The following is a 26,155-nucleotide window of genomic DNA, read 5'->3' on the forward strand; positions in this document are numbered from 1 at the left end:
AAGGATATTTTGGCCTTGGAGGGAGTGCAGAGGAGGTTTACTAGGCTGATGCCAGAGTTGAGGGGGTTGGACTATGAAGAGAGACTAAATAGACTGGGTCTGTACTCGTTGGAGTTTAGAAGGATGAGGGGGGATCTTATAGAGACGTATAAGATAATGAAGGGGATGGATAGGGTAGAGGTAGAGAGATTCTTCCTGCTTAGAAAGGACAGCAGGACTAGAGGGCACAGCCTCAAGATAAGCTGGGGGGGCGGTTTAGATCGGAGTTGAGGAGGAACTTCTTCACTCAAAGGGTGGTGAATCTCTGGAATTCTCTGCCCGTTGAAGTGGTGGAGGCTGCCTCGCTGAATATATTTAAGTCACGGGTAGATAGGTTTCTGATAGACAGGGGAATTAAGGGGAGAAAGCGGGAAAGTGGAACTGATCCACTTCAGATCAGCCATGATCTTATTGAATGGCGGGGCAGGCTCGAAGGGCTAGATGGCCGACTCCTGCTCCTGTTTCTTATGTTCTTATGGTTTTGGAAATGGCAGCCAGTTTGCAGTGGTGTTTCTCAGGGCTCAGCCTCGGGGCCCTTGCTGCTGGTTGTATATATTAATGAGTGAGACGTAATTGTGGAGGCATGATTGGGAAATTTGCAGATGATACAGAAATTGGCCGTGTACCTGATAGTGAAGAGGATAGCTGTCAACTCCAAAATCATCAATAGTTTGGTTGAGTGAGTGGAAAAGTGACAAATGGAATCCAGAAAAGTGTGAGGAAGGTAAACAAAGCAAGGCTGCACTCACTAAACAGGAAGATATTGAGAGAGAATCCCAGCGAGGTCGGAGAATCCCAGCGAGGCCGGAGAATCCCAGTGAGGCTGGAGAATCCCAGTGAGGCTGGAGAATCCCAGCGAGGCCGGAGAATCCCAGCGAGGCCGGAGAATCCCAGTGAGGCTGGAGAATCCCAGCGAGGCCGGAGAATCCCAGTGAGGCTGGAGAATCCCAGCGAGGCCGGAGAATCCCAGCGAGGCCGGAGAATCCCAGCGAGGCCGGAGAATCCCAGTGAGGCTGGAGAATCCCAGTGAGGCTGGAGAATCCCAGCGAGGCCGGAGAATCCCAGCGAGGCCGGAGAATCCCAGCGAGGCCGGAGAATCCCAGCGAGGCTGGAGAATCCCAGCGAGGCCGGAGAATCCCAGCGAGGCCGGAGAATCCCAGTGAGGCTGGAGAATCCCAGCGAGGCCGGAGAATCCCAGCGAGGCTGGAGAATCCCAGCGAGGCCGGAGAATCCCAGCGAGGCTGGAGAATCCCAGCGAGGCCGGAGAATCCCAGCGAGGCCGGAGAATCCCAGCGAGGCCGGAGAATCCCAGTGAGGCTGGAGAATCCCAGTGAGGCTGGAGAATCCCAGCGAGGTCGGAGAATCCCAGCGAGGCCGGAGAATCCCAGTGAGGCTGGAGAATCCCAGCGAGGCCGGAGAATCCCAGTGAGGCTGGAGAATCCCAGCGAGGCCGGAGAATCCCAGCGAGGCCGGAGAATCCCAGCGAGGCCGGAGAATCCCAGTGAGGCTGGAGAATCCCAGTGAGGCTGGAGAATCCCAGCGAGGCCGGAGAATCCCAGCGAGGCCGGAGAATCCCAGCGAGGCTGGAGAATCCCAGCGAGGCCGGAGAATCCCAGCGAGGCCGGAGAATCCCAGTGAGGCTGGAGAATCCCAGCGAGGCCGGAGAATCCCAGTGAGGCTGGAGAATCCCAGCGAGGCCGGAGAATCCCAGTGAGGCTGGAGAATCCCAGTGAGGCCGGAGAATCCCAGCAAAACCGGAGAATCCCAGCGAGGCTGGAGAATCCCAGCGAGGCCGGAGAATCCCAGTGAGGCTGGAGAATCCCAGCGAGGCCGGAGAATCCCAGTGAGGCTGGAGAATCCCAGTGAGGCCGGAGAATCCCAGCAAAACCGGAGAATCCCAGCGAGGCTGGAGAATCCCAGTGAGGTCGGAGAATCCCAGTGAGGTCGGAGAATCCGAGGCTGGAGAATCCCAGCGAGGCTGGAGAATCCCAGTGAGGTCGGAGAATCCCAGCGATGCCGGAGAATCCCAACGAGGCCGGAGAATCCCAGCGAGGCTGGAGAATCCCAGCGAGGCCGGAGAATCCCAGTGAGGTCGGAGAATCCCAGTGAGGTCGGAGAATCCCAGCGAGGCTGGAGAATCCCAGTGAGGTCGGAGAATCCCAGCAAAACTGGTGAATCCCAGCGAGGCCGGAGAATCCCAGTGAGGTCGGAGAATCCCAGTGAGGTCGGAGAATCCGAGGCTGGAGAATCCCAGCGAGGCTGGAGAATCCCAGTGAGGTCGGAGAATCCCAGCAAAACCGGAGAATCCCAGTGAGGCTGGAGAATCCCAGTGAGGCCGGAGAATCCCAGTGAGGTCGGAGAATCCGAGGCTGGAGAATCCCAGCGATGCCGGAGAATCCCAGCAAGGCTGGAGAATCCCAGCGATGCCGGAGAATCCCAGCAAGGCTGGAGAATCCAAGTGACGCTGGAAAATTCCAGCGAGGCCGGAGAATCCCAGTGAGGCTGGAGAATCCCAGTGAGGCCGGAGAATCCCAGCAAAACCGGAGAATCCCAGTGAGGCCGGAGAATCCCAGCAAAACCGGAGAATCCCAGTGAGGCCGGAGAATCCCAGCAAAACCGGAGAATCCCAGCGAGGCCGGAGAATCCCAGCGAGGCTGGAGAATCCCATTGAGGCCAGAGAATCCCCGAGAGGCCGGAGAATCCCAGCGAGGCCGGAGAATCCCAGTGAGGCCAGAGAATCCCGGTGAGGCCGGAGAATCCCAGCAAAACCGGAGAATCCCAGCGAGGCTGGAGAATCCCATTGAGGCCAGAGAATCCCCGAGAGGCCGGAGAATCCCAGCGAGGCCGGAGAATCCCAGTGAGGCCAGAGAATCCCGGTGAGGCCGGAGAATCCCAGCAAAACCGGAGAATCCCAGTGAGGCCGGAGAATCCCAGTGAGGTCGGAGAATCCCAGTGAGGTCGGAGAATCCCAGCAAAACCGGAGAATCCCAGCAAAGCTGGAGAATCAAAGTGAGGCTGGAAAATTCCAGTGAGGTTGGAGAATCCCAGTGAGGCTGGAGAATCCCAGTGAGGCCGGAGAATCCCAGCGAGGCTGGAGAATCCCAGTGAGGCTGGAGAATCCCAGTGAGGCTGGAGAATCCCAGTGAGGCTGGAGAATCCCAGTGAGGCCGGAGAATCCCAGTGAGGCCGGAGAATCCCAGCGATGCCGGAGAATCCCAGTGAGGTCGGAGAATCCCAGTGAGGCTGGAGAATCCCAGTGAGGCCGGAGAATCCCAGCGAGGCTGGAGAATCCCAGCGATGCCGGAGAATCCCAGCGAGGCCGGAGAATCCCAGTGAGGTCGGAGAATCCCAGTGAGGCTGGAGAATCCCAGTGAGGCCGGAGAATCCCAGTGAGGTCGGAGAATCCCAGCGAGGCTGGAGAATCCCAGCGATGCCGGAGAATCCCAGCAAAACCGGAGAATCCCAGTGAGGTCGGAGAATCCCAGCGAGACCGGAGAATCCCAGCGAGGTCGGAGAATCCCAGCGAGACCGGAGAATCCCAGTGAGGCCGGAGAATCCCAGCGATGTTGGAGAATCCCAGCGAGGTCGGAGAATCCCAGCGAGGCTGGAGAATCCCAGCGATGTTGGAGAATCCCAGCGAGGTCGGAGAATCCCAGCGAGGCTGGAGAATCCCAGTGAGGCCGGAGAATCCCAGCAAAACTGGAGAATCCCAGCGAGGTCGGAGAATCCCAGCGATGTTGGAGAATCCCAGCGAGGCTGGAGAATCCCAGCGATGTTGGAGAATCCCAGCGAGGCTGGAGAATCCCAGCGATGTTGGAGAATCCCAGCGAGGCTGGAGAATCCCAGCGATGTTGGAGAATCCCAGCGAGGTCGGAGAATCCCAGCGAGGCTGGAGAATCCCAGCAAAACCGGAGAATCCCAGTGAGGCTGGAGAACCCCAGCAAAACCGGAGAATCCCAGCGAAGCTGGAGAATCCCAGTGAGGTCGGAGAATCCCAGCGAGGTCAGAGAATCCCAGCGAGGTCGGAGAATCCCAGCAAAGCTGGAGAATCCCAGCGAGGCTGGAGAATCCCAGTGAGGTCGGAGAATCCCAGCGAAGCCGGGGAATCCCAGCGAAGCCGGTGAATCCCAGTGAGGTCGGAGAATCCCAGCGTGGTCGGAGAATCCCAGCAAAGCTGGAGAATCCCAGCGAGGGCGGAGAATCCCAGCGAGGGCGGAGAATTCCAGCGAGGCTGGAGAATCCCAGCCCAGGAATGTGATTGGAGATGGGAAGCTGTTGGAATGATGTATTGAGAAAGATGGAAAGGTTTGATCAGTTTATTCCAAATAACAGCGGGAGGGAGCCGAGCCTCTAACTCCGAGGGAAGGCGAGGGAAACGCAATATCAAACTGTTAAGTTTTGTTTCGAAATGGTTCAGGGATTTATATTAAACAAGCTTGTCTTCCCTTTAGTCCACTATTTTTCAAAGGTGATGATCTACGTCAGAATGTGACGTACCCTCAGCTCGCTAAAACACTGAAAACCATCGCAGAACAAGGACCTGAAACTTTCTACAGAGGCAAAATCGCACAGGATCTCATCAGAGACATACAAGGTGTGGATAGTTCAGGTATTTCCCTTGTGTGGTCTCATGCAATAAAACCAGTGGGGTATGAAAAGTGGCAGCGATGATTAAACACAGTGAGGATGGATTTTCTACTCAGAATCTCTGGACTGAGAGTGTGGCACAGTGGGTTAGCACTGCTGTCTCACAGCGCCAGGGGTCCGGGTTCGATTCCCAGGGGCACGGTGACACAGTGGGTTAGCACTGCTGTCTCACAGCGCCAGGGACCCGGGTTCGATTCCCGGGGGGGGGCACGGTGACACAGTGGGTTAGCACTGCTGCCTCACAGTGCCAGGGACCCGGGTTCGATTCCCAGGGGGCACGGTGACACAGTGGGTTAGCACTGCTGTCTCACAGCGTCAGGGAACCGGGTTCGATTCCCGGGGGGGCACGGTGACACAGTGAGTTAACACTGCTGTCTCACAGCACCAGGGACCCGGGTTCGATTCCCCGGGGGCACGGTGACACAGTGGGTTAGCGCTGCTGTCTCACAGCGCCAGGGACCCGGGTTCGATTCCCCGGGGGCACGGTGGCACAGTGGGTTAACACTGCTGTCTCACAGCACCAGAGACCCGGGTTCGATTCCTGGGGGCACGGTGACACAGTGGGTTAGCACTGCTGTCTCACAGCGCCAGGGACCCGGGTTCGATTACCGGGGGGGGGGCACGGTGACACAGTGGGTTAACACTGCTGTCTCATGGCGCCAGGGACCCAGGTTCGATTCCCGGGGGCACGGTGACACAGTGGGTTAGCACTGCTGTCTCACAGTGCCAGGGACCCGGGTTCGATCCCAGGCTTGGGTCACTACCTGTGCGGAATCTGCATGTTCTCCCCGCGTCTGTGTGGGTTTCCTCCAAACGATGCATGGATTAAGTTGGCTGGCCGTGCTGAATTGCCCCTTAGGAGGGTAAATATGTGGGGTTACGGGGATATGGCCTGGGTGGGATTGCAGACTCGATGGGCCAAATGGCCTTGTCCTATGCTGTAGGAGTTCTACCTGCGGCTCAGTTCCTGTAATGCCAGTCTCTGTGGATAGCTCGGGGTCACATCATCAGCAGTTTGAAACAGTTCTTGTTTCGCAGTTATTTACCATCTCCTCTGAACCTCACACTGTGTATATCCAGTACACCGCGTTGCAGTCACTCCACCTGCTACACTCGGCTTGTCTACCCCATTCCCAGAGGGTTTTCTTTAAAATCTATTCAATCTTGGGGCATGGGCACCGCTGGCTGGCCAGTATTTATTGCCCATCTCTCGTCCCCAAGTGTAGTTGAGAGTCCACCACACTGCTGTGGACCTGGAGTGACTCAGGCCAGACTGGGTAAGGAAGGCAGATTTCCTTCGCTAAAGAACATTAATGAACCAGATGGGCTTTTCCGACAATCAACCATGGTTGGCGTTACAAAGCCAGTGCTCAGAGTGGGCAATCCATCTCCTTGCTTGCTGCAGAGTTTTATAGACAGTGCTCCATTCGCATCAAGCTCTGTGGCACTCCACTTCCTCCTGGCCAGTTGGCAATGAGCACGAGTTGGATGGTGCCTGGCTCATTTATCCCACATCTTCGGATCCCTACAGAACATCAAGGCAGCACCAGCTCTCTAACAAAGAGGGCCTCCGTTCCGCTCTATCCCCGTAACCTCCCACATTCCCCATGGCTAATTCATCTGACTGCCACGTCTTTGGACGCTAACGGGCAATTTAGCACGGCCAATCCACCTAACCCGCCCATTTTCGGAGGAAACCGGAGCACCCGGAAGGAGCCCACGCAGACACGGGGAGAACTTGCAGACTCTGCACAGGCAGTGACTCGAGCCCAGGTCCCTGGCGCTGTGAGGCAGCAGTGCTAACCCACTGTGTCACCGTGCCCCCCAGGAATCGAACCCGGGTCCCTGGCGCTGTGAGACAGCAGTGTTAACCCACTGTGTCACCGTGCCCCCGGGAATCGAACCCGGTTCTCAGGCGCTGTGAGACAGCAGTGCTAACCCACTGTGTCACCGTGCCCCCCAGGAATCAAACCCGGGTCACTGGCCCTGTGAGACAGCAGTGTTAACCCACTGTGTCACCGTGCCCCCCGGGAATCGAACCTGGGTCCCTGGCGCTGTGAGGCAGCAGTGCTAACCCACTGTGTCACCGTGCCCCCCCCAGGAATCAAACCCGGGTCACTGGCCCTGTGAGACAGCAGTGCTAACCCACTGTGTCACCATGCCCCCGGGAATCGAACCCGGGTCCCTGGTGCTGTGAGGCAGCAGTGCTAACCCACTGTGTCACCGTGCCCCCCAGGAATCGAACCCGGGTCCCTGGCGCTGTGAGGCAGCAGTGCTAACCCACTGTGTCACCGTGCCCCCCAGGAATCGAACCTGGGTCCCTGGCGCTGTGAGACAGCAGTGCTAACCCACTGTGTCACCGTGCCCCCGGGAATCGAACCCGGGTCCCTGGCACTGTGAGACAGCAGTGCTAACCCACTGTGTCACCGTGCCCCCGGGAATCGAACCCGGGTCCCTGGCGCTGTGAGACAGCAGTGTTAACCCACTGTGTCACCGTGCCCCCGGGAATCGAACCTGGGTCCCTGGCACTGTGAGACAGCAGTGTTAACCCACTGTGTCACCGTGCCCCCGGGAATCGAACCTGGGTCCCTGGCGCTGTGAGACAGCAGTGCTAACCCACTGTGTCACCGTGCCCCCGGGAATCGAACCTGGGTCCCTGGCGCTGCGAGGCAGCAGTGCTAACCCACTGTGTCACCGTGCCCCTGGGAATCGAACCCGGGTCCCTGGCACTGTGAGACAGCAGTGCTAACCCACTGTGTCACCGTGCCCCCGGGAATCGAACCCGGGTCCCTGGCACTGTGAGACAGCAGTGCTAACCCACTGTGTCACCGGGAATCGAACCCGGGTCCCTGGCACTGTGAGGCAGCAGTGCTAACCCACTGTGTCACCGTGCCCCTGGGAATCGAACCCGGGTCCCTGGCACTGTGAGACAGCAGTGCTAACCCACTGTGTCACCGTGCCCCCGGGAATCGAACCCGGGTCCCTGGCACTGTGAGACAGCAGTGCTAACCCACTGTGTCACCGTGCCCCCGGGAATCGAACCCGGGTCCCTGGCACTGTGAGACAGCAGTGTTAACCCACTGTGTCACCGTGCCGCTGGTGAATCGAACCCGGTTCTCTGGCGCTGTGAGGCAGCAGTGCTAACCCACTGTGCCCCCTGGGAATCGAACCCGGGTCCCTGGTGCTGTGAGGCAGCAGTGCTAACCCACCGTGCCCCCGGGAATCGAACCCAGGTCCCTGGCGCTGTGAGGCAGCAGTGCTAACCCACTGTGTCACCGTGCCCCCGGGAATCGAACCCGGGTCCCTGGCGCTGTGAGGCAGCAGTGCTCACCCACTGTGTCACCGTGCCCCTGGGAATCGAACCCGGGTCCCTGGCGCTGTGAGGCAGCAGCGCTAACCCACTGTGTCACCGTGCCCCCGGGAATCGAACCCGGGTCCCTGGCACTGTGAGACAGCAGTGTTAACCCACTGTGTCACCGTGCCGCTGGTGAATCGAACCCGGTTCTCTGGCGCTGTGAGGCAGCAGTGCTAACCCACTGTGTCACTGTGCCCCCTGGGAATCGAACCCGGGTCCCTGGTACTGTGAGGCAGCAGTGCTTACCCACTGTGCCCCCCGGGAATCGAACGCGGGTCCCTGGCACCGTGAGACTGCAGTGTTAACCCACTGTGCCCCCCGGGAATCGAACCCGGGTCCCTGGCGCCGTGAGACTGCAGTGTTAACCCACTGTGCCCCCCAGTGCTCCCAATCCAATAAATAGGAGTGAAACCCCAAGGCCAATGGCCATTGGATTATTTGTTTCCACAGTGCTTTATATTTCTGACCTGGAATTTAGAACCAGAAACGATTTGAATTGATTGTCACATGTGAGAAGTTATTGTTCCTTATGTCCTACGCAGGCAAAGCATACTGTTTGTAGAGTATGTAGGAGGGGAGAGGAGAGGGTGTGGGATATAGTGTTACAGCCACTTGTTCTCAGAGGTTCCCTCGTAGCTCAGGATCTTGTGGGGAAGTCGTGATGTCTTCATTCACACTCGCACAGTGTAAAATCGAGGGGCATTTAAATGGCTTTTCACCGCGTTGGTGAGTGCCAGTGAGTGAGGTGTGTGGGTAGGGGAGGCTGGGCTAGTGGGATGCCAGCTGGGTCAGGTGGGAGAGTGGGCTCAGGTTGTTGAGGGGGGGACGACACTGAGGGGTGGGAGGGCTTGTCGAGTCGTCGAAATGTCAGGGGGGGAGGTTGTCAGGAGGGTGTTGGAGGCTCTCGGGACTGTCAGGGCTGGGGACATTGGTGGGAATCGATAGGGGAAGGTGTAGCAGGGGGAGCGCAGTGGCACAATTGTTGGGTAAAGCCAGGAGTGGGACGTGACTGTCACCCTGCTCCATATTCCCTGAGGAACGGGAACCTGCTAAAGAGAAAAAAACCTCACTCAAAGCTGGAAAATTTCTGGGAGGGTCCCAAATGGCCATCGGACGTTGGAAGCTCCGAGGGAGTCCCACATGTTGGGACTTTTGAAAGGTTACAACCATTGGGAGGTCAGGTGCCAACGTCCCCCAGGCTATCATCTGGGACACTTTCTGTAGCTGACCCCCTGGTCTTCGGCGAGCTGGACTGATCTTTCTGGTCAAACACTGGATGTTCAGAGGGAGCTGAGATCTTTGTCCTCTCCTTGTGTGCAGGTAGCTCTATAACATTACAAGATTTGAAGAATTACAGAGTTTCAGTGATGGAGCCGTTGACTGTTTCACTGGGTGATTACACCATGTACACTCCACCCCTGCCCTCGAGGGGCGCCATTCTCGGTTTGGTCCTGAACGTATTGAAAGGTAGGTCTGACCTTAGACCAGGAACCGCACCCACCTCCCTGTCTCCTCACTCTTACCTGTTGGTGTTTCTGTCTGGCATCTGGCTGTCTGTGTTTCCCTATCTCATTTCTCCAGTTAGCTACCTGATGGGAAGGATCGCTGAAACCCCCAGAGATACGTGGCTGGAATTTTCCAGGTGTATAATGGGGCAGCACGGTAGCACAGTGGGTTAGCACTGCTGCTTCACAGCTCCAGGGACCTGGGTTCGATTCCTGGCTCGGGTCACTGTCTGTGTGTGGAGTTTGCACATTCTCCTCGTGTCTGCGTGGGTTTCCTCTGGGTGCTCCGGTTTCCTCCCACAGTCCAAAGATGTGTGGGTTAGGTTGATTGGCCAGGCTAAGAAACTGCCCCTTACTGTCCAGGGATGTGTAGGTTAGAGGGATTAGTGGGTATAATATGTAGGGATATGGGGGTAGGGCCTGGGTGGGATTGTGTTCGGTGTAGACTCGATGGGCTGAAGGGCTTCTTTCTGGCCCTGTATCAGCGCAGACCCCCCTCCCCCGCCTACGGATTCCCAGTGGTGGGGGCTGCAGTCAGTGGGAAAATCCCATTGACGGTGTTGGGACTAAGGGATTCCAATGAATGGCGCGGAGAGGCCGTGTACATGGATAGTCAGGAGGAAAAACGCTCCTTTATATCTGTGTGTGCGATAATGAGATACATTGGGTAGGGATTTCCCAGTCAGGTTTGACCCAAGACCAGAAAATCCCACCTCAGGTCAATGGACCTGTGCAAACCCACCCCATGCCCACACCCATGATTCCCAGGGGGGTGCGGGACGGGGAAATTGTACACATGACCCCCACTGCATAGCTTTGCTGGATCTTTGTTCTTTGGTCTTTATCTGTGTACTCCTTATATAACAGCACCTGTCCCAGGGTGTTTAACAGGGAGAGTGGGGTCACAGCTTTACCCTGTATCTCACCCGTGCTGCTCCCATTAATTTTTGGGATTCGAATATAATAAGAACATAAGAAATAGGAGCAGGAGTCGGCCATCTAGCCCTTCGAGCCTGCCCCGCCATTCAATAAGATCATGGCTGATCTGAAGTGGATCAGTTCCACTTTCCCGCTTTCTCCCCTTAATTCCCCTGTCTATCAGAAACCTATCTACCCGTGACTCAAATATATTCAGCGAGGCAGCCTCCACCACTTCAACGGGCAGAGAATTCCAGAGATTCACCACCCTTTGAGTGAAGAAGTTCCTCCTCAACTCTGTTCTAAACTGCCCCCCCTTATCTTGAGGCTGTGCCCTCTAGTCCTACTGTCCTTTCTAAGCGGGAAGAATCTCTCTACCTCTACCCTATCCATCCCCTTCATTATCTTATACGTCTCTATAAGATCCCCCCTCATCCTTCTAAACTCCAACGAGTACAGACCCAGTCTATTTAGTCTCTCTTCATAGTCCAACCCCCTCATCTCTGGTATCAGCCTAGTAAACCTTCTGAACCTAGTGATCATCACTGAGATTCCCTGGTGATTGGGCACACTTGTTCCTCCGACCTGTGCACACAAACAGTGGGGTGGGGGGGTGATTATAAACCTGGCGTCAACATGTCCCACCTACTCTGAGGGCTGTTTAGGGGCACGAAGTTCTTTTTAGCAAATTGACGAGCGGTTCCTCCCAGTGGTTAAGTAGATCAGCGTCTCCCTCTGAGAGAATTGAACAGTAATAGACTTTTGTTCTGATTGCGACAGGTTTTAAGTTCATTCCAGAGTCCATGGGGCAAAGGCAGAAGGCCCAGACGTACCACCGAATCATAGAAGCCTTGAAATTTGGGAATGGACAGCTGAGTAGAACGATCGCTCGGAGGCATCGCTCAGACGTTAGTGTTCCCCTCTTTACACTCTCTTCACCAGCACCGGCAAGGGACGTTATCAATGTATAATCGGTCTTCCATTTCGGCCTCCTGCTCAGTAACGGCCTGCGGTGCACGTCCTATCTGGAGTAGAGTTCCAGAGGCGAGATGATGAACCCCTTCGTTACCAGTTGCCGTTTTTCTGTGTCAGTCACTAACAAAATCGCGTCCGCTTAATTCCGGCCTGGGGCCCACTGGAGTCTGCATGTTCTCCCCGTGTCAGCGTGGGTTTCCTCCGGTTTCTTCCCACAATCCGAGGGATGCGTCGGTCAGGTGGATTGACCAGGCCGCGTTGCCCCTGAGTGTCCAAAAATATGTAGGTGGATTGTCCATGGTAAATGGTTACAAGGATAGAGCGGGGGAGGGCCTGGGTGGAGTCAATGCAGATTCAATGGGCTGAATGGCCTCTTTGTGCAGTGTTGGGATCCTATGGGTCTGTCCAGTTGTATCCACGCTGAACTTGCACGGGGGAAATTAAGGGAGAGTGGAGTTGGAAGCCAAAAGCCAGCCGTGATGGCTTTGGAAGGTTGAGTAGGTTGTGATGGGCCGAGTGGCCTCCTCCTGCTCCCCCTTTCCTGCGTTCTTGATGCAGAAGCAGCGACCAGACCACACGGTCATGAGATGCCCGACACTTCCACCGAATAGAACACTCCCCTCGTCAGTCCTGGTGTCACCAGGCACCGGTGCATTTAATCACTGCATCAGCCCACCAGACCCCCATTACGAGGGGAACTGTACTGCCTGCTTTCCTGGAAAGCCTTGAGCACTATTTGGAAATATCCCTGCCCATTTCTTGATGTGCATTTGAAGTGCGATGCCAGCGTTGGACTGGCACAGAAAGAATCTCACCAGGTTGAAGTCCAACAGGTTTATTTAGCACTAGCTTTCGGAGCGCTGCCCCTTCACCAGGTGAGTGTGGAAAGTGTGTGTAAGACGTAGGAAACTGGGCGAGAAAAGATACCAAAGTGGACAGCTTTATCAATAACAGAGACCTCGCTGACGCACTATATGTCTCAGTACAGCACCCTGTGATATATCATTCACAAGGGGACATAGCTTTAAATTAAAGGTGGTAATTATAGGACGGATGTCAGAGGTAGGTTCTTTACTCAGAGGGTAGTAAGGGCGTGGAATGCCCTGCCTGCAGCAGTTGTGGACTTGCCAACTTTAAGGGCGTTCAAATGCTCAGTGGATAGGCATTTGGATAACATTGGAATAGTTTAGGTTAGAGGGTCATTAGATTGGTTCCACTGGTCGGCGCAACATCGAGGGCCGAAGGGCCTGTACTGCGCTGGAATGTTCTATACAAAGAACAACACAGCACGGGAAACAGGCCCTTCGGCCCAACGAGCCCGCGCCGCCATCTTAACATCATGAGCGCCCTCCTCTACCCATGACCCTTGTCTACGCCTACCGGGGGAAGATTGAGGGGAGACTAATTTAGGGACAATTTGTTACACCAATCAGCCTAAGAGCACATCTTTGGGGTGTGGGAGGAAACCGGAGCACCCGGAGGAAACCCACGCAGACACGGGGAGAATGTGCAAACTCCCGCAGACACCGGCCCAAATCCATGTATCTGCACAGCAATCAGTGATAGTCACTGAGCTGTCGTGTTGCCCGTCAGTTGGTCCAGTTTAAGCGTACACAAACGACGTGAAGCACTAGGCAACTCTCGTAGCAACACCCAAGAGCAGCCTTCGTACGACCCACTGCGTGTATGCCCCTCGTTGGACAACAGGGTGGACCAAATCTCCTGTGGATTGAAAGAAAAGACATCAATAAACATGCAAAACTTAGACACTTACGGAATCCCCAGAAGTAAGACAAGCGAGGGGGATTGAATATAAAAGTAGGGAGGTCTTGCTGCAGCTGTATAGGGCATTGGTGAGGCCGCAGCTGGAGTACTGTGTGCAGTTTTGGTCGCTGCACTTGCACAAGGATATTTTAGCCCTGGAGGGAGTGCAGAGGAGGTTTACTAGGCTGATACCGGAGTTGAGGGGGTTGAGCTATGAGGAGAGGCTGAATAAACTGGGCTTGTACTCGTTAGAGTTTAGAAGAATGAGGGGAGATCTCATTGAGACGTATAAGATGATGAATGGGATGGATAGGATAGAGGTGGAGAGACTCTTCCCGCTCAAAAAAGACAGTAGGACTAGGGGGCACAGCCTCAAGATAAAGGGGGGGGGTTTAGAACGGAGTTGAGGAGGAACTTCTTCACTCAAAGGGTGGTGAATCTCTGGAATTCTCTGCCCGTTGAAGTGGTGGAGGCTGCCTCGCTAAATATTTTTAAGAAGCGGGTTGATGGGTTTTTGATAAGCGAGGGGATTAAGGGTTATGGGGAGAGGGCGGGAATGTGGAACTGAGCCACGACAGATCAGCCATGATCTTATTGAATGGCGGGGCAGGCTCGAAGGGCTAGATGGCCTACTCCTGCTCCTATTTCTTATGTTCTTATGAAGACAAGTGAGTCATGTCCTCAGTAAAAGGTATAGGCGCAGGATTAGGCCATTCAATCACTCAATCCCATTCTCCCACCTTCTCCCCGTAACCTTCGATCCCCTTACCAGTTTAGAGCGGGGAGGGATAGTGCAGCGATCCCAGACGTGACTTGTGATCTCTCTTCTAATTCAGGAAACTGATCTGCTGTCGGATGAGTTTGCGAAGTTGATACAACAGCGCATTGACAATCGTGCCCACGAACCAGAATACTACCACACAGGGCCCCAGGCACCTGACAAGTACGGCACCAGCCACGTTTCTGCGATCGACAAAGACGGCAACGCAGTGGCAGTCACCAGTTCAATTAATTACTTGTAAGTACGGGGAATCTCCTGTCACGTGTCACAACGTAAGCACACGCTTGTTACAGAGCAGGAAAACCCTTCGCTGGGACGGGTACTCAGTGGCTGGCATCCAAACGCAGGAATCGAGCGGCGACACCTAACCAAAGGTGAAGTTCCTCCTCAACTCCGATCTAAACTGTCCCCCCCCCTTATCTTGAGGCTGTGCCCTCTAGTCCTGCTGTCCTTTCTAAGCGGGAAGAATCTCTCTACCTCTACCCTATCCATCCCCTTCATTATCTTATAAGATCCCCCACTAAGTCAAGCTTGACGCCAATAAACATACCAAATTTCCACGAGTTTGGAATGTAACGAGGCATTAATCGAGCTCAGCAACCATTATACTACCACACCGAGCCCCGAACCCGTGTCCCAGCTCGATCCCTGTGTTTGGTTGCCAACCGCTGAGTCCCAGCTCCCTGCAATGGAAAATGACCAGCTCGCCACCCGTTTCTAATCCCCGTCCCCCCTGTTTCTGGGGGACTACCCCCAGCGTTGCGTCCTCGGTGTCACTGCGACGGACCTGCCCCCGCCTTCTGCACCCTCACTGCTACAGTGCGGGCTGGCGGAAGGTCAGACTGCCGCTGTGTCTCTCCAGGAGACAGCGCAAGCCTGCACACACGTTACAAAGATCTGCGTAGCACAGGAAACAGGGCCTCCAAGCCCGTGCCGCCCATTCTATCACTCAGTGAGTGCCTTATTCAAGTCTTTCGTCGATGGTCGAACTTTTTTGTCTACCTCGAGTGGAACTCCACAATAAAGGGGGTTGCAAATTTCGGGAATTTAAGATTAAGGGAGGTCCAATTTAGGGACAATTTATTAACACCAATCAGCCGGAAAGCACGTTTTTGGGTTGTGGGTGGAAACCGGAGAAAACCCACGCAAGCACGGGGAGAATCGGTGGCACTGTGGGTTCGCACTGCTGCTTCACAGCTCCAGGGTCCTGGGTTCGATTCCCGGCTCGGGGTCACTGTCTGTGTGGAGTTTGCACATTCTCCTCGTGTCTGCGTGGGTTTCCTCCGGGTACTCCGGTTTCCTCCCACAGTCCAAAGATGTGTAGGTTAGGTTGATTGGCCGTGCTAAGAAATTGCCCCTTAGTGTCCAGGGATGTGTAGGTTAGAGGGATTGGTGGGTATAATATGTAGGGATAAGGGGGTAGGGCCTGGGTGGGATAGTGCAGACTCGATGGGCCGAAGGGCCTCTTTCTGTACTGTAGGGCTCTATGATTCTATGAATGTGCAAACCCCCACAGACGTTGACCCAAGCTGGAGACCTGACCCGGTGTAACTGCGCAGCGATACTCTAGGCACTTGTTGCCCTTGTGGTAACTGAGTGGTGGGAAAGCAAGCACCAGTCTGTACAGCGAAACCCTAAAGCCCTTCTCAGCGGAAGGGGGCGTCCTTTCCAGGCCAACGTCCAGCAGCCTGACCTGAGGCCGCCTGGAACAGCGCTCAAGTCTTGAGGACATGACTGCCGGAGATATCCTGCCTGAGAGAGGACTTCACCCCCCCCCCCCGTGGGGGCGATCGCTCACTTTCCGTTCCCGTTGGCCCTCAAATCGTGGCTCACTGGTGTTCCTTTAGGGGAGGAAACCTGCCGTCCTTACCCTAGGTCCGGCCTACACGGGACTCCAGAGCCAACTCTCTGGAGTTGGCCAACTCTCAACTGACCACCGAAATGTTTTAGCAAAACACTTAGTTCAAGGCCCAACGAGGCTTGGCAGCAGATACTGGCCCTGAGCGTGGATTAAAAAAGCAGTGGGCCACTGTGAAACAAACTGGAACGTTTCCCGGATCCATCTGAGGAAACATTCATCCTTTTCCAGACGTTTTTGTGAACTTAAGAAATAGGAGCAGGAGTAGGCCATCTAGCCCTTCGAGCCTGCCCCGCCATTCAATAAGATCATGGCTGATCTGTCGTGGCTCAGTTCCACTTTCCCGCCCTCTCCCCATAACCCTTAATCCCCTCTCTTATCAAAAACCCATCAACCCCCGTCTTAAAAATATTTAGCGAGGCAGCCTCCACCACTTCAACGGGTAGAGAATTCCAGAGATTCACCACCCTTTGAGTGAAGAAGTTCCTCCTCAACTCAGTTCTAAACCGCACCCCCCTTTATCTTGAGGCTGTGCCCCCTAGTCCTACTGTCCTTTCTGAGCGGGAAGAGTCTCTCCACCTCTATCCTATCCATCCCATTCATCATCTTATACGTCTCAATGAGATCTCCCCTCTAAACTCTAACAAGTACAAGCCTAGTTTATTCAGCCTCTCCTCATAGCTCAACCCCCTCAACTCCGGTATCAGCCTAGTAAACCTCCTCTGCACTCCCTCCAAGGCCAAAATATCCTTGCGTAAGTACGGCGCCCAAAACTGCACACAGTACTCCAGCTGCGGCCTCACCAATGCCCTATACAGCCGCAGCAAGACCTCCCTACTTTTATATTCAATCCCCCTCGCTATGAAGGCCAGCATCCCATTCGCCTTCCTGACCACCTGCTGCACCTGCAGGCTGGGTTTTTGCGACTCGTGCACAAGGACCCCGAGGTCCCTCTGCACCGTCGCATGCTGCAGTTTTTCACCCCGTAAGTAATAGTCCTTCCTACCATTATTCCTACCAAAGTGGACAACCTCACACTTGCCAACAATAAATTCCATTTGCCAAATGTGAAGTGACCATCCTTTTAAGGATTCTCGCCGGCAAGTTCTCATTCCCGTGATTTTCTCCTCATTTAAATACATATTAACGGGCTCCCCACCACACGATGCCCCACCCCACCCCCCCACTTTAAATATAAATGTGACATCTCCTCAATGAACTTTACAGCAACGGCGCTGCCTGCTGGCACAAGTTGGCACTGCAAAGCTGGCAGATGACCTCAGCCGGGTGCGGGAATTGAACCTGCGCCGTTAACGTTGCTCCACCAGAGCTAAACCAACCCTCTACCTAATGGATATGAGAAAGGACGGGAGATGGAACCAGCTGTTATAGAAATTGAATTTGGCGTGGGCAGTTTGGGGATGAAATTGGAACGTTGGCTTTTGGGGTGGGGGGGGGAGGGGGTTAGCACTGCTGCCTCACGGGGCCTGGGTTCGATTCCCGGCTTGGCTTACAGTCTGCGCATTCTCCCCGTGTCTGCGTGGGCTCCGGTTTCCTCCCATAGATGGATTGGCCGTGCTAAATTGCCTCTCAGTGTTCGACGAAGAAGGTAGATGCATGGGGTTATGGGGATCTGGTTGGGATTGTGCTCAACGCAGGCTAATGGGCTGAATGGCCTCATTCTGCGCTGTAGGATTCTGTGACTCGAAGGTTAAGGTTTGAGCTAAGGTGTATTTTTATTTCTACAGATTTGGCTCCATGATATTTTCCAACAGTACGGGGGTCATTTTGAATAATCAGTTGGCAGATTTCTGTGCAGCAGATGGCACATTTCCAGATTTCAAAGCAGGTAAATACCGATAAAAAAACTGAACGAAGCCTGCAGAGGGACCTCGGGGTCCTTGTGCATGAGTCGCAAAAACCCAGCCTGCAGGTGCAGCAGGTGGTCAGGAAGGCGAATGGGATGCTGGCCTTCATAGCGAGGGGGATTGAATATAAAAGTAGGGAGGTCTTGCTGCAGCTGTATAGGGCATTGGTGAGGCCGCAGCTGGAGTACTGTGTGCAGTTTTGGTCGCCGCACTTGCGCAAGGATATTTTGGCCCTGGAGGGAGTGCAGAGGAGGTTTACTAGGCTGATACCGGAGTTGAGGGGGTTGAGCTATGAGGAGAGGCTGAATAAACTAGGCTTGTACTCGTTAGAGTTTAGAAGAATGAGGGGAGATCTCATTGAGACGTATAAGATGATGAATGGGATGGATAGGATAGAGGTGGAGAGACTCTTCCCGCTCAAAAAAGACAGTAGGACTAGGGGGCACAGCCTCAAGATAAGGGGGGGGTGGTTTAGAACGGAGTTGAGGAGGAACTTCTTCACTCAAAGAGTGGTGAATCTCTGGAATTCTCTGCCCGTTGAAGTGGTGGAGGCTGCCTCGCTAAATATTTTTAAGACGCGGGTTGATGGGTTTTTGATAAGAGAGGGGATTAAGGGTTATGGGGAGAGGGCGGGAAAGTGGAACTGAGCCACGACAGATCAGCCATGATCTTATTGAATGGCGGGGCAGGCTCGAAGGGCTAGATGGCCGACTCCTGCTCCTATTTCTTATGTTCTTATGTTCTTAATACTGGGGAGAGAATCTTCTTGCAACCTGTGAGCGTAAATTTCCAGCTATTATCGAGGTCACCAAAAAATGTTAGGGATCAAATATTTCGCAACAGAGTCATTTTCTCAATATGTTAGGTAATATTCGTCACGAATGCAGTCATTAGTAGAACAATAAAAGCAAAATTACTGCTGGAATCTGTAACCAACAGAGAAAATGCTGGAAAATCTCAGCGGGTCTGGCAGCATCTGTAAGGAGAGAACATAAGAAATAGGAGCAGGAGTCGGCCATCTAGCCCTTCGAGCCTGCCCCGCCATTCAATAAGATCATGGCTGACCTGAAGTGGATCAGTTCCACTTTCCCGCCCTCTCCCCATAACCCTTAATCCCCCTGTCTATCAGAAACCTATCTAAATATATTTAGCGAGGCAGCCTCCACCACTTCAACGGGCAGAGAATTCCAGAGATTCACCACCCTTTGAGTGAAGAAGTTCCTCCTCAACTCCATTCTAAACTGCAACCCCCCTTATCTTGAGGCTGTGCCCTCTAGTCCTGCTGTCCTTTCTGAGCGGGAAGAGTCTCTCCACCTCTATCCTATCCATCCCATTCATCATCTTATACGTCTCAATGAGATCTCCCCTCATTCTTCTAAACTCCAACGAGTACAGACCCAGTCTATTTAGTCTCTCTTCATAGTCCAACCCCCTCATCTCCGGTATCAGCCTAGTGAACCTCCTCTGCACTCCCTCCAAGGCCAAAATATCCTTGCACAAGTGCGGCAACCAAAACTACACACAGTCTGGAGAGAAAAGAGTTGACGTTTTGGAGTTCAGGTGACCCTTTGTCAAAGCAAAGTAGAATGAATTGTGTCCTTTTTGAGTTTAACGCTTTAGATACAGCCCCAGTTACTGGATTACTGGAAAAGGTTATGAGTTAGGGAATGGCATTCAGGATACTGGAGCCTGGATTTTGGATCCTAGGCTTGTACTCGTTAGAGTTTAGAAGAATGAGGGGAGATCTCATTGAGACGTATAAGATGATGAATGGGATGGATAGGATAGAGGTGGAGAGACTCTTCCCGCTCAGAAAGGACAGTAGGACTAGGGGGCACAGCCTCAAGATAAAGGGGGGGACGGTTTAGAACAGAGTTGAGGAGGAACTTCTTCACTCAAAGGGTGGTGAATCTCTGGAATTCTCTGCCCGTTGAAGTGGTGGAGGCTGCCTCGCTAAATATTTTCAAGAAGCGGGTTGATGGGTTTTTGATGAGAGAGGGGATTAAGGGTTATGGGGAGAGGGCGGGAAAGTGGAACTGAGCCACGACAGATCAGCCATGATCTTATTGAATGGTGGGGCAGGCTCAAAGGGCTAGATGGCCTACTCCTGCTCCTATTTCTTATGTTCTTATGTTCTTATCCTGTCTGTATTGACACCTTGCGAGAAGCTGGACAACACCAGGTTTAAGTCCAACCGATTTATCTGATAGTAAACTCACAAAAGCTTTCGAGGTTTCCCTCTTCGTTGGGTGAATGGAGAGCTCTGGCCTCAGACAGTGCCCAGTCCAACGCTGGCATCTCCACACCTTATGGCCAGTGCGTGTGGGAAACGATGGAATGAGATCCGGTTGTGAGGTCAAATAGCCCGTCGCTCCGTAGAGAATTCTATTTCGAGCCTGCCTCCCTCACACTGTTACGGTGAAGCTGGGAGGTAAGTCTGCGTTCTAACGCCTGGTCTTTCTCAGTTGCAGGGCAACAGCCACCGTCCTCCATGACCCCGTCCATTTTAATATCAAAGAGCAAAGAGTCGCTGATGGTGGTGGGAGCGTCCGGTGGGAGTATGATCATCAGTGCTGTGGCACAGGTAAGAGGCGGTCTCACCAATCACCTTTCATACCGCGTCTGTCTGTGTCACCAAAACACACCCCACCCCTGGCCGTAAGGGGTAGGCCGACGAAATTTGCCGGCGATGCGAAGATAAGTGGAAAAGCAAATTGTGCGGAGGGTGTGGAGAGTCTGCAGAGGGATCTAGATTGGCTGAGCGAGTGGGCGAGGACCTGGCAGATGGAGTACAATGTTAGCAAGTGTGAGGTTATCCACTTTGGCAGGAATAATAGTGGGAGGGATTACTATTTGAAGGGCGAAAAGCTGCAGCATGCTACGGTGCAGAGGGACCTGGGGGTCCTTGTGCATGAGTCGCAAAAACCCAGCCTGCAGGTGCAGCAGGTGGTCAGGAAGGCGAATGGGATAGACCATAGAACATAGAACATTACAGCGCAGAACAGGCCCTTCGGCCCACGATGTTGCACCGACCAGTTAAAAAACAATGACCCTCTGGATGACCCTCTAACCTAAACCAATCCCTTTCCATCCATAAACCTATCCACGGATCTCTTAAACGCCCCCAAACTACGCGCATTTACAACTGCAGCAGGCAGGGCATTCCAATCCCTCACCACCCTCTGGGTAAAGAACCTACCCCTGACATCCGTCCTATAACTACCCCCCCTTAATTTAAAGCCATGCCCCCTCGTGCTAGCTTTCTCCATCTGAGGAAAAAGGCTATCACTATCCACCCTATCTAAACCTCTAATCATCTTATATGTTTCAATAAGATCCCCTCTTAGCCGCCTTCTTTCCAGCAAAAACAACCCCAAATCCCTCAGTCTCTCCTCATAGGACCTCCCCTCCATACCAGGCAACATCCTGGTAAACCTCCTCTGCACCCTCTCCAAAGCCTCCACATCCTTCCTGTAATGTGGGGACCAGAACTGCACACAATACTCCAAGTGCGGCCGCACCAGAGTTGTGTACAGTTGCAACATGACACTGCGACTCCTAAATTCAATCCCCCTACCAATAAATGCCAAGACACCGTATGCCTTCCTAACAACCTTATCTACTTGATTCCCAACTTTCAGGGATCTATGTACACATACACCTAGATCCCTCTGTTCATCCACACTATTCAGAGTCCTACCGTTGCTGGCCTTTATAGCGAGGGGGATAGAACATAAAAGTAGGGAGGTCTTGCTGCAACTGTACAGGGCACTGGTGAGGCCGCAGCTGGAGTACTGTGTGCAGTTTTGGTCGCCGCACTTGCGCAAGGATATATTGGCCTTGGAGGGAGTGCAGAGGAGGTTCACTAGGCTGATACCGGAGATGAGGGGGTTGGACTATGAAGAGAGACTAAATAGACTGGGTCTGTACTCGTTGGAGTTTAGAAGGATGAGGGGGGATCTTACAGAGACGTATAAGATAATGAAGGGGATGGCTAGGGTAGAGGTAGAGAGATTCTTCCTGCTTAGAAAGGACAGCAGGACTAGAGGGCACAGCCTCAAGATAAGGGGGGGACAGTTTAGATCGGAATTGAGGAGGAACTTCTTCACTCAAAGGGTGGTGAATCTCTGGAATTCTCTGCCTGTTGTAGTGGTGGAGGCTGCCTCGCTAAATATATTTAAGACACGGGTAGATAGGTTTCTGATAGACAGGGGAATTAAGGGGAGAAAGCAGGAAAGTGGAACTGATCCACTTCAGATCAGCCATGATCTTATTGAATGGCGGGGCAGGCTCGAAGGGCTAGATGGCCGACTCCTGCTCCTATTTCTTATGTTCCTGTTTCTCCAACTCCATCTTGCTCAACCCGAGCTGACAGCAGTCGGTCATTTTAATGTCCTTTCTACAAGGGGACCATCTGAGAGAACTCGGAATACTCCAATCAAAATTGTAAGCTCTCATCTTTCTAGAAATCTCTCTTGCTAAAAAAGCTTTTATTTCACATCAGGATCATTGAGATTCACACAACTGTCATCATTAGTGTCAGATACATGCTGGATCTTTGTCCCTTTGCTTTCTGTTGGTGTTGCTGTGCACCCTCTCTCTCTCTCATAAGAACATAAGAAACAGGAGCAGGAGTCGGCCATCTAGCCCTTCGAGCCTGCCCCGCCATTCAATAAGATCATGGCTGATCTGAAGTGGATCATAGAACATAGAACATAGAACATTACAGCGCGGAACAGGCCCTTCGGCCCACAATGTTGCGCCGACCAGTCTTATTTTTAAAAAAAAACAATGACCCACTAATCTAAACCAATCCCTTTCCGTCCATAAACCTATCCACGGATCTCTTAAACGCCCCCAAACTAGGCGCATTTACAACTGCAGCAGGCAGAACATTCCAATCCCTCACCACCCTCTGGGTAAAGAACCTACCCCTGACATCCGTCCTATAACTACCCCCCCTTAATTTAAAGCCATGCCCCCTCGTGCTAGATTTCTCCATCCGAGGAAAAAGGCTATCACTATCCACCCTATCTAAACCTCTAATCATCTTATATGTTTCTATAAGATCCCCTCTTAGCCGCCTTCTTTCCAACGAAAACAACCCCAAATCCCTCAGTCTCTCCTCATAGGACCTCCCCTCCATACCAGGCAACATCCTGGTAAACCTCCTCTGCACCCTCTCCAAAGCCTCCACATCCTTCCTGTAATGTGGGGACCAGAACTGCACACAGTACTCCAAGTGCGGCCGCACCAGAGTTGTGTACAGTTGCAACATGACGCTGCGACTCCTAAATTCAATCCCCCTACCAATAAACGCCAAGACACCGTATGCCTTCTTAACAACCTTATCTACTTGATTCCCAACTTTCAGGGATCTATGTACACATACACCTAGATCCCTCTGCTCATCCACACTATTCAAAGTCCTCCCGTTAGCCCTATACTCGACACATCTGTTATTCCTACCGAAATGGATTACCTCACACTTCTCCGCATTAAACTCCATCCGCCACCTCGCGGCCCAGCTCTGCAACCTGTCTAAGTCACCCTGCAAACTTCGACACCCTTCCTCACAATCTACCACACCTCCGACTTTGGTGTCATCAGCAAACTTACTAATCCACCCAACTATACCCTCATCCAGATCATTAGAACATAGAACATAGAACACTACAGCACAAACAGGCCCTTCGGCCCACAAGTTGCGCCGATCACATCATCACCGACCAACCTACAGACCTATCTATAACCCTCAATCTCATTAAACCCCATATACTCATCCAGGAGTCTTTTAAAAGACCCCAGCGAGTTCGCCTCCACCACCACTGACGGCAGCCGATTCCACTCACTCACCACCCTCTGAGTGAAAAACTTACCCCTAACATCACTTCTGAACTTCCCTCCCCAGCACCTTAAATCTGTGTCCTCTCGTAGCGACCATTTCAGCCCTGGGAAATAGCCTCTGAGAATCCACCCTATCTATTCCTCTCAACATTTTATAAACCTCTATCAGGTCGCCTCTCAACCTTCGTCTCTCCAGGGAAAAGAGTCCCAGCTCCCTCAACCTATCTTCATAAGGCATGCCTCCCAGTCCAGGCAACATCCTTGTAAATCTCCTCTGTACCCTTTCAATAGCTTCTACATCTTTCCTATAGTGAGGCGACCAGAACTGCGCACAATACTCTAAATGAGGCCTGACAAGGGTCTTATAAAGTTCCAGCATTACCTCCCGACTCCTAAACTCAATCCCTCGATTAATGAAGGCCAGTACACCATACACCTTCTTGACCACCTCCTCCACCTGCGAGGCCGATTTAAGAGTCCTGTGGACCCGGACCCCAAGATCCTTCTGCTCCTCAACACTACTCAGACTTCTGCCCTTGATAGTGTACTCGTTCATCCCGTTGGTTCTGCCAAAATGGACGACTACACATTTATCCGCGTTGAAGTCCATCTGCCACTTCTCCGCCCAGTCCTGCATCCTATCTATGTCCTGCTGCAACTTTTGCCATCCTTCCAGATCATCCACAACACCACCGACCTTCGTGTCATCAGCGAACTTACTTACCCATCCCTCCACTTCCTCATCCAGGTCATTTATGAAAATGACAAACAACAAGGGTCCCAGAACAGATCCTTGAGGCACTCCGCTGGTGACTGACCTCCATTCAGAAAAAGACCCATCCACAACCACTCTCTGCCTTCTGCAGGCAAGCCAGTTCTGAATCCACAAGGCCAAAGGCCCTTGGATCCCATGCCCTCTCACCTTCTCAAGAAGTCTTGCATGGGGGACCTTATCAAACGCCTTGCTGAAGTCCATGTACACTACGTCCACGGCACTTCCTTCGTCAATGTGTTCAGTCACATTATCGAAGAACTCAACTAGGCTCGTAAGGCACGACCTGCCCTTGACAAATCCATGCTGACTATTCCTGATCATGCCAAACCTCTCCAAATGTTCGTAAATCTTGTCCCTCAGAAGCCTCTCCATCAGCTTACCAACCACTGAGGTCAGACTCACCGGTCGGTAATTTCCCGGGCTATCTCTGTTCCCTTTCTTGAAAATAGGAACTACATCCGCAATCCTCCAATCCTCCGGAACCTCTCCCGTCTCCATTGACGACGCAAAGATCATCGCCAGGGGCTCTGCAATCTCTTCCCTCGCCTCCCACAGTATCCTGGGGTACATCCCATCTGGTCCCGGCGACTTATCTACCTTGATAGAATTCAAAAGTTCCAACACATCCTCCTCCTTAATATTCACGTACTCAATCCTTTCCATCTGCTGGAAATCCATAACAAAATCTCCCAGATCAGCTTCCACTGTGAATACTGAGGCGAAGTACTCGTTAAGCACCTCCGCCATTTCTTCTGGTTCCACACAGACCTTTCCCCCCTCACCTTTTATAGGTCCTATCCCTTCTCTTCTTATCCTTTTACCTTTCACATATTTATAGAAGGCCTTGGGATTCTCCTTAATCTTACCCGCCAAGGTCTTCTCATGACCCCTTCTGGCTCTCCTAATTTCCCTTTTAAGTTCCCTCCTACAGTCCTTATACTCCTCAAGATCTTTAACCTCTCCTAATTCCCTGAACCTCTTGTACACCTTCCTTTTCTTCCTGACTAGGTTCAACACATCCTTTGTGCACCACGGTTCCCTCGACCCACCAAAACCCCCTTGTCTCATCGGAACGTTGTCATTCAGAGCTCCAGACACACATTCCTTGAATATCTGCCACCTTCCTTCGGTACTTTTCCCTAAGAACGCCTCCTTCCAGTTTATTTGTCCAAGTAACTTCCTGACTTCTTCGTATCTCCCCTTACCCCAGACAAACACCTTCCTAGCCTGCCTGATCCTATCTCGTTCCAACGCAATTGTGAAGGAGATAGAATTATGGTCACCATTTCCAAGATGCTCTCCTACCGAAAGATCCATCACCTGCCCTGGTTCATTCGCCAGTACCAGGTCAAGTACAGCCTCTCCCCTCGTAGGCTTATCCACATACTGTGTCAGGAAACCTTCCTGAACACACCTAACAAACTCCTCCCCATCCAAACCCCTTACCCTAGGGATATTCCAGTCGATGTTTGGGAAATTGAAGTCTCCCATCATGACAACTCTGTTATTAAAACATCTCTCCAGAATCTGTTTCCCTATTTGCACTTCAACTTCCCTGTCACTATTGGGCGGCCTATAGATTACACCCAGCAAAGTTTTTGACCCTTTGCTGTTTGTAACTTCCACCCACAGAGATTCTGTAGACAATCCCTCCACGACATCCTCTTTCTCTGCAGCCATGACACTATCCCTGATCAACAGTGCCACTCCACCACCCCTTCTGCCACCCTCCCTGTCCTTCCTGAAGCACCTGAAGCCTGGCACCTGAAGTGCCCAGTCCTGTCCCTGAGACATCCAAGTCTCCGTAATGGCCACCACATCAC

At 52.9% G+C, this 26,155-nt stretch overlaps 1 protein-coding gene across 2 annotated transcripts in view; it reads left to right on the forward strand.

Annotated features, from left to right (window-relative positions):
• ggt5b (gamma-glutamyltransferase 5b) overlaps positions 1–26,155 on the forward strand; it is an 88,224-nt gene that overhangs the window by 56,110 nt on the left and 5,959 nt on the right. Inside the window, exons 5-10 of one of the 2 annotated variants that reach the window (XM_080208587.1) lie at positions 4,491–4,648; positions 9,362–9,508; positions 11,245–11,372; positions 14,040–14,221; positions 17,591–17,691; positions 20,176–20,294. In XM_080208587.1, coding sequence (XP_080064713.1) covers positions 4,491–4,648; positions 9,362–9,508; positions 11,245–11,372; positions 14,040–14,221; positions 17,591–17,691; positions 20,176–20,294 — 835 coding nt within the window. The remainder of the gene's footprint in view (positions 1–4,490; positions 4,649–9,361; positions 9,509–11,244; positions 11,373–14,039; positions 14,222–17,590; positions 17,692–20,175; positions 20,295–26,155) is intronic. The other variant, XM_080208588.1, reaches the window with a different exon arrangement.

The sequence above is a fragment of the Carcharhinus amblyrhynchos genome, chromosome 20 (genome assembly GCF_965287045.1).
Source record: "Carcharhinus amblyrhynchos chromosome 20, sCarAmb.v2.hapA, whole genome shotgun sequence".
Classification (NCBI taxonomy): domain Eukaryota; kingdom Metazoa; phylum Chordata; class Chondrichthyes; order Carcharhiniformes; family Carcharhinidae; genus Carcharhinus; species Carcharhinus amblyrhynchos.